Genomic DNA, 13,640 nt, shown 5'->3' with positions numbered 1-13,640 from the left:
CCGCGGTCACGGCTGCGCCGGTTTCCGGCCATGAATTAGGCTTCAGAGTCCGAGCCTCCTGCCCGACTCCCGGCTGAGCGCTGGGCCCGCGGGGCGGGGGATGGGCTCCTGCCGAGGTCCGCGCGGCTAGCTAGGGTTCGAGCCGCGGCCGAGGCTCTGCTCCGCGACGCTCGGCCGCGTCCGGTCCCCTTTGGCTCCCCTTGCATCCCGGTGCCTGGCTCAGCGCCCCGCCCCGCCTCTCTCTCGGCTACCCCCGGTGCGGCTCCGCTAGGGGCTCTCTGCCCGAGGCGGGGGGCATGGCCCGAGACGCTCTTCGGCTGAGGTCGGCGGAGGCTCCGGGATCCCCCGAGGGCAGTCGGTGGCCGACCCTTCTCCATCCTCCCGCCCCCGGAGAACGGTGGGCACAAGACCCAGGGCCGCCAAGTCTCTGCGCGCCACAGACTCGGCTGGCCCCCGCTGCCATGCCGGCCCCCGAGTGTCCCCCGGACCGGGAGCGCGGAGCACCGGGCGCCCCCTCCGAGCCGCGAGCGGGCAAGCGCCGCGCGGCGAGGCTGAGGCTCCGCAGTCACGTGGCCGAGAGGAGGGCGGAGGGGAGGGAGGCGGGCAGGGAGGGGAGGGGGAGCGGAGCCGAGGGGGAGGGGGAGGGGAGGGGGCGTCCTCCGCAGTTCGCTCCTCGCCGGGGCTCAGACACACAGCGAGCCCGGAGCCGCCGCGCCGGCCGGGCCGCCGCCGCCACCGCCTACCCCGCCTGCGAAGCCGCCCAAGCCGCGGGAAGAGCCGCCGCCGCCGCCGCGGGCCGCCGCCGCCTCACCGGCCTCGGCTCGGGCTGCCAGCGCCGCCGCAGCCGCCACCGGAGCGGGAGCGGGAGCCCGACCGCGCTGGGCTGGGCTGGGCTGGGGCGGGCGCAGGGCGCAGGGGCGGGCGCGCGGGAGAAGACGCACGGGCGGGCTCGGCTCTCCCGGGGAGCGGCCCGGGACTGCACCCGGACCGGCGCCTCCCCGCTCCGGGCTGCCCTCGGCCTCGCCCCGGGCCCGGGCGGATGAGCCGCGCGCCAGGGGGACATGGAAGCGCTGACGCTGTGGCTTCTCCCCTGGATATGCCAGTGCGTGTCGGTGCGGGCCGACTCCATCATCCACATCGGTGAGCGCGGCGGGCGGTCGGGCAGAGGCTGGGCGGGGGCCACAGCGGCGTAGGGGGTGCGCGGCGTCCAAACTTGGCGGTTCCCCGGGCCGAGGGGCTCGGCGGGCGGTGCTCCCCCGAAGGGCCGCGCCGCGCCGCCCCGCGGAGGAGCTGTGCAGGGGCCGCGCCGCGCTCCCGCGGGCTCTTCGCCGCTCCCCGGGGCTCCAATCCCTGCGGCCTCTGCCGACACTTAGGGCCGCGGCTGCGGGGAACCCGGGGCTGGACGCGCGTCCAGACCCGCGCCCCCGACTGGGCCGTCGGCGTGCTCGGAGCAGCGGGGGTAGGGGGCGGACACGGCCCTGGGTCTCGCCAAGTTGGCAGGGCAGGATCAAAGAGGCCCGACCGGAACCGTGTGTGAATGTGGGTGGGTGGGTGTTGTCAGCGTGTATCACTGTGTGTGCGCCTGGCACCGTGTTGGTGTCACTGCGAGAGGGCGTTGGGATGTGTGGGTCCATCTGAGCCTGTGTTGGTGCGTGCACGACTGTCAGCCTGTTAGAGTGGACACAGTGTCTGCCTGTTTCCCCGGTGTGTGTCTGTGTATCTCTCGGTATATGTGTGGGTGTTTGTGTATCTGGTTGTGGCGACTGCAGCCCAATCCTGGACAGTCCCAGAGTTTCCCGTGGTCCAAGTCTTGGGGGCTGGCAGACTGTCCAGGTGGTGGGAGCCGGGGGAAGGAGCGTGGGCGGCGGGGGTGGGGAGGAGTGTGTGTGCGCGCTGAGCGGGAAGAGATGGATGGAGGGAGAGAAGCAGGAGAGAAGATGAGATAGAGGAGAGGAGGAGGGGGCGCGCGGAGGGGGAGTGTGTGGGAGTTGGTGGCAACAGGGGAGGAATCCCAGGAAGTTGGGCCGGGTTGCGGGCCCGAGAGCGGTTGCTTTGGGGGAGCCCCTCTGCAGTCGCCTTTCCGGAAGTTGGGAAAGACCAGCGAGCACAGAGAAACTGGGGGTTGGGAGGTGTGAGAAGGCAGGGATGATGGGACAGGCGGGGCGGGGGCTTGGGGGCGGGGAGGGGTGGTGAGTGACTAGGCCTGGGCTTGGTGAGCTGCAACGCCCCCCGCAGTGGCCGGGCGCCAAACCTGCTTCCCACTCGGGGGGAGGGGGGTCTCGGGTCTCGCGGTCAGCATTGCGGCTCTGGGTGTAACGTGGCCCCGGGGCCTCCCTCCTCCCGCCCAGTCCCGAGCTCGGGGATCATCGGGCCCAGCCCCGGGACCGTGGGGACCCTCGGGGCCTGGCGAGGATGAGGGAAGACTCCTGAGTTGCCCAGGCTGCGGGGCCAGGCTCTGGCGAATCGCACCGATCTCCGCTGGAAGCGCAGAGTCGGCCAAGGCAGTGCTAAGCGCGTAAAGGGCCAGCCGGAGGCTGCCCTGGAGATAGATGTTCGCGGTTCTAGAAGGCCCTTTCAAGAGCGGTATCTTATGAGCTCCTCAGCCCTCCTGGGTCTGAAGGCAAGGGTTCTAGGGTACAGTTCCCTTTTCTCCCACATACACCGCAGGAAGAAGAAGTGGGGAGGGATGGAGAGCAGGAGCTGGTGCTCAGGGAGCCAGGCTGGGACTGACCTGCTGGTCTTCCAAAGCATCTGTGTAAAGAAGCCCCCAGGTGCAGCAAACTCACTGGGGACCTGCTTGCTCAGCTTCTCTCAAAGGGGGAATCTCAGGGCAGAAGGAAGTCATCATTCCATCTTGGGATTGGGACCAGGGGGGACATTGCCCTGCAGGGGGAACTTTCTGGCTCCTGCGATGGGATTCATGGGGCCATATCAGGGCATTTGGGTGTTGCCTGAGGCCGCCCCAGCTTGGCTCAGTCCGTTGTGTGGGGTATGGCCCAGGACATGAGGTGGCTTGGTTGCAAGACACGTGTGTGACCTGGTGGCAGCATGTGCCATGTGCATGTGTAACTCATGTCAACTGTGTGCACATGGCTCTGTGTGGGGGGGACACATTCCTGTTCTGGTTGACCGAAGAAAGCCTTACTCTATCCTGTCAAGCTGAAACCCTAGTCTGAAACTCCCATCAGACAACCAGCTAACCTGCTAGCACCATGACCTGAGGGCCAAGACGGGGGTGGGGGGTGGGGTGGGGTGGGGAGGGAGAGCTCTTTCGGCCAGGTCTTGACCCTTCCTCTCCTCCAGGTGCCATCTTCGAGGAGAACGCGGCCAAGGACGACAGGGTGTTCCAGCTGGCCGTATCCGACCTGAGCCTCAACGATGACATCCTGCAGAGCGAGAAGATCACCTACTCCATCAAGGTCATCGAGGCCAACAACCCGTTCCAGGCGGTGCAGGAAGGTGAGCGGCCTCGGCGCGCAGGCCTGATAGAGCCGCGGCCTGCCAGGAGGCGTGGAGACCCACGGGGTTGCGACGGGCTCGGCCGCCGGGAGCCCCTTGTGCTCCTGGGCAGCCGCGGTCCCACGCACGGTGCGCGCGTCCTCCCCGACCCCCCGAACGGTGGCGCGGGGAGTGCTCTGCTTGGGGGAGCTGGAGCCGAGAGCTTGTGAGCGCGGCGAGCTGGGCTCCTTGCCTGGCGTGTCTCGGGCTTGAGCGGTTCTCTTCCGGCTCGGTGGGTGCGTCTGTGCGCCCCGCGCTGCCCGCGCAGGCGTGTGTGGCTCAGGGCCGTCTTTGTTTCTTGGGTGTTTGCGGGTGGGCGTGTCTGCGTGCCGGGTACCTGCGTGGGTGCACCGCTCCTGACCTCCAGGGGCCGGGGTCTTCCTAGTCCCCAAGCGACGAGCGCCTGGCGCGCGAGCCCGAGGTCTCCCCTCTCCGCAGCACAACCCGATACGCGCCGCATTTCGCGCCCCGCGGCCACTCAGTGCCTCGGCCCCACGTGTCTCTGCCGTGCTCCTCCTTCCGGCTTGGAGGAGCCGGTTTCTTTCTCGTTGTCCCTGCCGCGGGCGGAGGCGCTGTCGCCTGGGCCAGAGGTGGGCGCTGTTTGACCAGGAAAGGAAAGAAGTTGGGCCGGGCTGGCTTCGGGGAATCCTAGTCCGAGCCAGTGAGGCCGGCAGCCTCTGCCTCGGGTCGGACCCGCCGGCGGGGGCAACAGGTGCTCGGCGCGGGCGTTCGCCACAGCGGCAGCCTCTGTTGTCCCTTTGTCACTCTTTGCCTTCCCTGTCATCTGGCTCGAGGCTGGGTTCTGGAACCCGAGTTCCTCCCGCATACTGCCAGCCACCTTCCTGGTTAGGGCCCAACACTCTTTCCACACTCCTGGCATCTGCCTAGCCCAGGTACCTTTTCCTCTCCTCTGCCTTGCTCCCCATATCCGTGGGTTGACTCAGAGGCCCTTGCCCTGGAGTGTGAGGATAGGAGGCACAGCTGGTGGCAGGGGATGCAGGGATTCCTGCCAGGAGGGACTGACAGCACAGTGGGTATAGGGAGGAAGTGGGCTGGCTCGGGGTTCCAGGCCAGCTCCCCCATCCCCCACTCCCCACCTCCATTGCCCCAGTCACTGAGCCCAGAGTCCTTCTGCTGCCTTTGGGTTATATACTGGCTGCTGGGCCCTTGGGTATGGGCGAGGGTAGGGTGATTCGGTGAAGTCTCTGATCTGTGTCCAGAAGACCAGCGTTCTTTCTGGGGAGAACCTTGTGCTAGAAGAAAGTCTTTGGTAGTCTTCTATTCTTGGGTGCCGCAGAGGAGGGGAAGCCCCAGCTGTGAGCCCTGAAGGCCCAAGGTGCGTGTACAGACCTAGAGTTCTGGGTGTGCTTTTGGAGTAGCTGCAAGTGGGTGAGGCTGCTGTTTCCTATCATGGGGACTGCTGCTTCTAGCCTGGGCAGATGTCCATTGTCCAATGTCCATTGAGGTATGGGGAATCCCTGTCCTTTGGTGTCTGAGTAGCCTACCAGCAGTCCCTGCCCCCACATGGCCCACCCCTGGACTGCTTTTCTGTGTGCTTGCCTCACACTTCCTTGGTGTGGGCTCCAGCCACAGAGAGGGGGGCCTTAGGGAGAAATGATCCTACCTGGGATGGGAATCGGAGGTGACACCGACTGACCCAGTTACATATCACAATTTTGACAGTGCCCCTGCTCCTTTGATACTGTTTCCACACATTTGTCTCTGTGGACAGTCATTCTTTGTGCTTGGGAGTTGAGGACACAGGTGGACACGTGTGTTTCTTGTGCTCAGGGGCTCACAGCGTGCTGGGGACCCTGCCTGTGTTTTCCCCATGCCGTTTCAGCTCTTCCACATCCCCTGTTGACATACCTTGCGTCCTTTGGCTTCCCCTCTGCCCTGTGGAGTGTTCCATGCTCATTCATTTTGCTCCTGAAGATGCCCAACCCCCCACACCCACCCCCTCTCCCATCAGCAGGTCCCTAGGGAGTGAAGATAATGCTCTTGCCCAGGGTTACAGTCTCAGGCAGGTAACACACGTCGGCCCACCGGGCAGCTGGACTCTGCAGGGCCTGGAGCGTGGGGTCCAGAGAGGTCATTGCTATTCAAAAGAGCAGCTGTTACACAGCTTTAGACGATTTTGCCATTTGGGAATGAAAATCCTAGTGTTGTAGATGTGCTGATTTTTTAATCTTTTTGAGAGGAGCCCCCCCCCCCCCAATCTGGACTTTAATGTAAAATCTGATTTCTAACTGTTGTCAACTAATCAAGCAATTTAAACAACACAGTACAAGCCAAACGAAACACACCTGTCTGTGGGCCATCCAGTCGTCAGGCCCCAGTGTACCTTTGTGCTGGAGACGCAGGGCTCCGTCTAGGGGCCTCTTCGGGTTGACATCTTGCTTTTCGGGATCTCAGTTTCTCTATTTTTATGATTGGAAAAATGTCTCAGGCTCCAGGGATGGCAGGATGACAGTCTCAGAGGGTGTGAGAGGGAGTGTGTGTACCCATCCAGAAGTAGGGAGTTGGATTGTGGTGACTGAGGGACATCTGATGCCATCCAGGAAGAAGGATACTGACCAGAGTGTGTGCTGGTTAAGGCTGGCACATGCTTTCAACTGATGAGCTGTGTGGGCAGAAATCCATATTGGTATCCTGTGACCTTGCACAGCCCTTGGATGTCTACAAGGGACAGGAGCAGCCAGCCCCTCAAGGGGGCTGGTGCTCAGAGGCTCCTTCTCCCTAGCCTGGGGCTCAGCTGGGCAGGCACTCAGCTCTCTGCATGTCCTTCCTCTGTGCTCTGGGATGCTGTCCGCCCTGTGGCGTGGTCCTGCTTGGTGGATATCTTCTCTCTCTCCTGGGCCTGGACAGTCATTGCAGCTGGCCGTGGGTGGTAAGTTTGGGTGGGAAAGGAAAGGACTTCTTGATGGAGACTGGACACGGATGGAGGGCAAAGGTGCACTGGGGTTCAGTCTCCATTGTGGACTGTACAAGCTCCCAGTGGACCCCCAGTGGGTTTGGGATTGAGGTGATGCTGTCCCCACTTTGGCCCAAATGGCAGCACCATACAGGGACAAAAGATTGGTTGCTGGAGCCCAAGAAACCAGGTTCACATTCGTCTTGCCTCATGTGTAGTGTGATTCCGGGGGGGGTGTCCTAGCTCTGCTTTGAGCTTCTGTTCACATACCTGCTAAAAGGGACCAACCATAGTATCTAGCAAGTGGGATTATCGTGAGGATTAAATGAGATGAGACATGTATAAATTGTCTACAGAAGGCCTGTGGTAGGTGTTTAGTAAACACGAATTCCCTCCTTGTCCCTTGACCCAACTGTGAATCCATCTCAGCTTCTCTTGAGGCTCTTGATATTTCCAGCTGCATCATTTCTTAAGCTGGTGAATTCCTTGAGAGCAGACTCTCGCTGACCTTTTCATTTTCAGCATTTCACTAAACATTTTCTCCCTTGATTATAAAAGAAATGCATCGCTACAGTGAGCATGAATCAATTAAAAAATGTGGAAAAGGAAAAGGCTGTGCATGCTCATTGTATAGAATATGGAAGGTACAGGAAAGCATCATGAGGGAGAACAGAAATCGTTCAGAATTTTACCAGTTAGTTCCTTCTAGTCTTTTTTTCACTCACTGTATTTTGTAAGTGCTGAGAGACCCCATTCTGTTCAGCTGGATAGCCTTTTTTTTTTTTTTAAATTTAATGTCTTATTGGCTTTTTCTGAAATTGTTGCAAAGTACGTGTAAACGCTACTCTTAGTGGTTGCATATATTTTACGATATTCAAGACTATTTTTTAAAAAATGGAATCATTTATATGCTGAGATATGCTTACGTATCGCTGAAGAGAACAAGAGACTCTGCTTCGATTTGTTGGTCCTGAGATTTATACCTATAATTTCTTCAGGCTGATTTTAAACAAGCTCCTGACAGGCTGGCTACCTTTTGAGATACTCGGTCAGTTGATGTAAAAGCATGGGTCACATTTAATAAAATGCATTTGATGAGGATTTAAAGTTAGCAAGTGTCGACACTATAGTGATATTTAAAATGTTGTGTCTTAGATTTAGTTGGCAAAGTCCATCTTAACAGTGAAAATTTGCTTTCTGGGTCCTAGAAGAAATACTAATTTGTCAAATAAAAAAATTTCATATTGTTCTGAAGTATTTGCTGAAGGAGATTATATAAATGAGTAAATGCATAAAAGAGCCGGCTGAACAAGAGTCTTCTCTGTTCACAGAGTTATCTTGTACTGTAAGTAAAGGACTTGGGTTATTGGTTATAATGTAGACATACCTGTCATAGAGTGGAAAGATAACAAGTTAGGGAAGAGGAAGAAAGAAGAAACATTGTGAGGTAATATTCCTTTTAGTTACAATAAGCGCAAAAGTGTTTTAGGAAGACAGGGTAAAAATTACCCAAGTATAGCTTGGTGTTCGTAGAATAAAACAATGAGACAGTGAAGTAAAATGAAAATAAAACACAGTGAGCTTGTTGGTGCCCATCTGACAGTCTGGGCATTTTATATTGGTCCCTCCTGGGGGTCACCCTGCGCCTCATGTGCCTGCTGGTATCTGGACATTCTGCTAGAAGGTCTCCCTCCCTGAGCTTTGATGCCTCTGGCATCTTCCTTGGCTTCCGTTCAGAAGGATATGGCCAGTGAGGCCGAATCCTTTATACCTGCTAGGAGACCCCCTTCTCTCGGGGAGGGGCTCTATTGGTCCCTGCCTCGGAGACACTGGCAGGGTCCTCCTGATGTGAGGTTAGTGACATTGTAAAGATGCCTGTAGGCCCACGCCATCGTTCCCATCCACTCGGCTGTATTAATTTTCCCTGGGGTGCTGAAACAAATTTTGCCACAAATTTAGTTGGTTAGAAACAAATTTATCATCTCACGATTCTGCATGTCAGAAGCCTGATACAGGTCTCACTGGGCTAAAATCCAGGTGTCAGCTGGCTGATTCCTTCTGAAGGCTCGAGGAGAGGATCCATTCTCTTGCCTTTTCAGCTTCCAGAGGCTGCCCACCCTCCGCAGCTCCCGGACCCCTTCCTCTGTCTTCCGCCAGCGATGGTGGGTGGGGTCCCTCTCACAGAGTATCACCCTGGTCTCACCTCTGTCCTCCCATCTCCTTCTCCATCTCTGACTCTTCATCCTCCTTCTCCCCAGGACCCTTGTGATTGCACTGGGCCCACCCTGATAATCCAGGATAACCTCCCCGCCTTACAGTTAGCTGATTCCCTCTGCAGCCTGAATTCTCTGACACAAAGCCTAACATGGTCACAGTTGTGGGGACTGGGATGTGGGCATCCTTGCGGGTGCCTTGGCACACCTGTCGTCCTAGCCAGCACACATGGTCCCCTCTTCCCCGTCTTCTGCACGGCTGACTGCTCTCCTGCTGACTGAGTGGCCTCCTTGCGTCTTAGCCGGACCCGCTAGGGTCACGTGGAACTTGGGGCCATGTGTCCATGTCCCCCAGGCTTGCTCTGGAGATGGCATGCTGTAAGCCTGCAGGCCTCCACAGACTTACCCGCACTCTTTGGTGATGCATCGGCAATCTTCCCTGGGCCTGGAAGCTGCTGGTTCCTGAGGAAGTTCCCAGAGGAATCTGCTTTTTGAAGAGCCAGACTGTAAGGCCCATGCATGTGCCACCACGTGGGCCCGTACCTCCTTTTCTGTCTGGGCAGGTTCTTCAAACCCTCCTGCCTCCCTCATGTCATCCACTGTGCCCACCTAGGGCCCCAGGCGCGGCCTTGGCAGAGTCCGTCTTACTTGGCTGCGCACGGCACTCTTCCTGGCCCCGCAGGGGCTGCTGCTAGCAAGGTTTCGTGGCTGCAGGCGGTGACGGCCCCGCCCTAGAAGGGGGCTGGGGACACGGAACCATCTAGTCCCCCCTCTGGATTGCTCACCAGCCTGTGAGCGATAAATAAAGGAGTGGCTGCCATCCTCCCTCAGCTGAGCTCCCCAGGCTCCAGAGTTCTTCATTCTAGGGTCTCTCCTGGGTGTGCAAACATGCACACACACTCTCACTTTATTTTTTTATTATTTTTTAAAGATTTTATTTATTTATTTGACAGAGAGAGACACAGCGAGAGAGGGAACACAAGCAGGGGGAGTGGGAGAGGGAGAAGCAGGCTTCCCGCGGAGCAGGGAGCCCGATGCGAGGCTCGATCCCAGGACCCTGGGATCATGACTGAGCCGAAAGCAGACGCTTAACGACTGAGCCACCCAGGCGCCCCCACACTCTCACTTTATAGACTATACTCTTGCCTCATTCACATCTTCGTATTTTGGGTTCTAGAGGCTTCCTTTTAGTATCCCTAGTGCCATGGCTTTACCCGTAGATTGGGAGGTTGGACTTAACGGGCAGTGAATAGATGGGCACCTAATGCCAGGTGTGTGGGTCGTAGTGAGACACCTGTCCTCCTGCTGCCTCTGAGCTGCTGCTCTTCCCTTGCCTGGTGACCTGGGGACTTTAACAGCCTTCCCATCTGAAGCAGCATGTTGGGGCCATTTCTCCAGGTTTCTTGTGGAGGACAGCTAAGACTGTCCCTAGCACCCAGAGCTCTATCTTATAAGCGCAGATAGACACTTTCCAAATTCTTGTAGTTGCGAGGTCAAAAATCCCCTCGCTTTGTCTCTTCTAGTAGCCATCTTCCTTCTTTACTTGGCCTTTTCACTACGAGGACATGCTCTCACCTAAAAACTTGGAACATTTAGTCTGCATTGCTTATTCCTAAACCATCTATAACCCAGTCTGATGCCTGGGTGTGAATCTTTTTAGACTTGGCTACCCAGGTCCCTGCCTGCTGCTGTTGTTCTGTGGTTCCCTTGTGTCAGCGAGGAAGACTAAGTTATGCTGTAGTAACAAACAATCCCAACATTTCAGAGGCTTAACCTCACAAAAATTTATCTCCTGCTCATGCTGTATGTCCATCATTGGTCACCGTGGAGTTTGGCTCATGGTGGCCACTCAGCTTGAGTATTGCCTGTTGCCGTGCCACATGGAAAGAGAGCTTTGGGGGTCTCAGCCCGGAGGGGACACGTGTCACTTCTGCTGTATAGCTTATTGGCCAAAACCAGTCATGTGGTTCCAGCTAGTCTTAAGGGATCCAAGAAGCACAGTCCTACTATGTGCCCAGAAGGAGGGACAACTAGTATTTGGCAAATGATAGAACTACTTACTCATGTCAAAACAGTCCTCCCATTTTCTTGGTGACTCCTTGAAACAATAACAAAGAAACAAAAAACCCAGAACAGTTTTAGGTATTGGATCCTGGTTGGGCCAAAGCCATGGCTCCTGTCACTTCCCCTCTGCCCACTCATTTACTTGTCCCTCTGCCCCAGAAAGTTCTGGGCTTTGGTGTGTGTAGGGGAAGTCAGGGAGCCTGGGTTCCCAGCCCCTTCTGGACTCCCAAAAGAGAGGCAGTCTTGTGTCTACCAACCTTGTCCTCTGTAAGCTATGGATGGGAAAGGCGCAGCCTCAGAAGACTCGGGCTGACTGCTTCCTAAGTGGTGAGGTGAAGATGGGCATGCAGGCCTGGTCATTGCCGGGCCCAACCCCAGGGAGCCCCCGCGGCCAGACTTCAGCAAGTCAGTGCTGCCCATGGCCTCGGCAGGGCTCCCTGTGGTGCAGTTCCTCTCACAGAGTTCCCCTGCTCCTGGCCCAGGCCTCCTTCGCCCCTGCCTTCCCACACGGCTGCAGCTCTCTCTCCCGACAGCTTTGGGCTAGGGCAGACACTCATCGCTGCCATGGGCTGGCTTGCGACAGCCCCTTTCTCTGGGGTCTGGCCTTTCTGACAGGCATGGGGTCCAGGAAGGCAGCTGGGTCTGTGTCCAGTATCCCGTCAGCTGGGTTCTCTAAAGACCTTCCTTGCAACCTATAAACACCCAGTTTTCTGGCCAATGGCCATGGGTTGGGAAGAGAAAGACCCGTGATTCTCCCTTCTGGGCCTGAAGCACAGGCAGGGTAGCTGGGCGGTGATTAGATGGCCCTTTTCTATTTGTTTCTGGGTCCAAGCTCTGGGCGAGGCTGGCTCCCAGGGGCTGAAGGCAGGGACTGCCACCTGGGGCCCCAGGGTGGTCCTTAGCTCAGGCTGTACCCCCTCCTGCCGCCAGACCCTGGCTGGTGCTGTCTGCCTCACACCTGTCCTTCGCCGGTCCCGGGCAGAGGCAGCCAGACGCTGCAGCTTGTCCCCGTGCCTGTTCCTGGCCAGTGCTCGGCCTGGCCCTCCTCCTCCTCCTCCACACGGGAATGGACGTGGTGCCCAGAAGCCAAGGTGGGGGCAGAAGAAGCCTTGTGCTCTCACTCAGGGACCTAGGTTCTTGTCCCTGCTCTGCGGTTTGACCCTGGGCAGGTTACCTCAGTGTCCTCAGCTGGAAGATTGGGAATGACGACAGAGAGGACAGCTCAAGGGTCAGTTGAGGAAATGCCCAAGCAGAGAGGTGGGGATGCTTGTTACATTGGCAACCTGAGTGGTCCCAAGGGGCTCTTGGCTCCCTTCCACTTCCTACAGCCCTTAGGGTTCAGTCTGGCCTTTCTGGGTGTCCCAGGAGGGCAGGGAAGCAGGTTGGTGTTGACCACATGGCTCCTATGGAGGCTAGCTGGAGCCTTCTATGTGGGCCATTGTTCGGGGACCCTGCAGACTGTCGTCACCCCTGATTGCAATCTTGCTGCAGCCTTGCTGTCCGAGCGCATGGAGCAGCTGGAATCCAGCCTGCCTGGCCCAGCCTGCCTGCTCCATATGGGTGGAAAGGGGTCAGGCAGGTCCGGATTCAAATCCCAGCTCTGGGACTGATTAGCTGTGTGGTCTTGAAAGGTCGCTTGCCCTCTCTGAGCCTTAGTTTCAACATCTGTGAAGTGGGGCCACCTTGGTATTGTGTGGCTAGGTCTAGAGAGGTGATGTATCCTTGGCAAGAAGGAGGCTTTCAGCAAGTAGTGGTCCATGGGGTGCCCAGCAGAGGTGTGCTCAGCCTTGTGCTGGGGTTAAGTGTGTGTGCGGTGGCACATAGGATACTCAGTAGGCATTTGTTTTCCCTCTCTCCTGGCCACCATTTGTTCTGTCCTCCTGGGCCCCTGCCGAGGGTACATGACACCCCTTGGTCTCTGGGCCTGCCTGGGTGCCACCAACACCCTAGTCAGGGCAGAGGCATGGGCCTTACTGGCTGGACACCATCCTTACTCCCATTGTGGCGGGGGCTTCTGGCTTAGCCTGTCCACTTGCTGGCCCCACATGGCCTGAACCCCTGCAGACCTGGCCTGGCCTCGTAGGCTGTCTCCTTCCCTTGAGTTCCTCCTGCTCAGTCTTGAGGCCTTGCCTTGCCTCTGCTCCTAGACTGGGGCTGGGGACTTTCTTCGTCGTTTTGTTTGAGGACCCAGAGGCATGGCGAGAGAGGGAGGGCCATTTTCTGGGGTGTGGTCTGGGCTCCCTGTGTTTGTCTTGGTGGTGTCCATTTAGGGGGCTGGTGCCAGGAGCTGAGGTGACCCTGACTTGGCTCGGAGCTAGGTTTTGCTGCCTTCCTTCCTTGTCATGGCAGCAGACATCAACTGTTGCTGCTTCTCAGTCCCTGTTGGCTCCCAGGGCACCTGCCCTCGCTTGCCTCTCCCGGGGCTCTTGTGGTCCAGACAACCCCGTGGGCTGCCCCTGAGGCCTGTAGGCTGCCAACCTGTGGGTACGTCTCTCCCTGTCCCTGAGTCCCCAGCTGGAGCCTCAGCTCGGGACTGGCTCAGGGCTGGCTCAGGGCTTCTCCTGTGTACCTGATAAAGGCTCTCAAGGGCTGACACATGCCACTGCATGGCTCACAGCGTTGAGCTGGGGCTGCTTAGGGCGCCTATGGCCAGTGTTCCTCCAGGGACAGGCAGGCACAGTGGCCATACCTCTGGGGGAGGGTGGGCTGGTGGGCAGTGCCGAGGAGGTCCTCGGGCATCCCATGGAATCTAGGCAGAGCACCCCCGCCCTGTGTATGCATGTGCGTGTACAAGGGTGTGTGTATGTGTATGCGTGTATATGTGCATGTGTGGGTGAGTGCATACGTGTGCACACGCCTGTGTGCGTATGTGTGCGTGTGTGTGCAGGTACGTGTGCTTGTGACGATGTGTGCACGAGTGAGTGTGTGCGTATGTGTGCGTGTGTGAGTGT

At 58.1% G+C, this 13,640-nt stretch overlaps 1 protein-coding gene across 1 annotated transcript in view; it reads left to right on the top strand.

Annotated features, from left to right (window-relative positions):
- The first annotated feature begins 1,061 nt into the window (after window positions 1–1,061).
- GRID1 (glutamate ionotropic receptor delta type subunit 1) overlaps window positions 1,062–13,640 on the top strand; it is a 697,236-nt gene continuing 684,657 nt past the window's right edge. The window contains exons 1-2 of the mRNA XM_044916514.1: window positions 1,062–1,140; window positions 3,304–3,459. Coding sequence (XP_044772449.1) covers window positions 1,062–1,140; window positions 3,304–3,459 — 235 coding nt within the window. The remainder of the gene's footprint in view (window positions 1,141–3,303; window positions 3,460–13,640) is intronic.

This window comes from Neomonachus schauinslandi, chromosome 6 (genome assembly GCF_002201575.2).
Source record: "Neomonachus schauinslandi chromosome 6, ASM220157v2, whole genome shotgun sequence".
NCBI lineage: Eukaryota > Metazoa > Chordata > Mammalia > Carnivora > Phocidae > Neomonachus > Neomonachus schauinslandi.
This window is presented reverse-complemented; position numbering and strand designations above follow the sequence as displayed.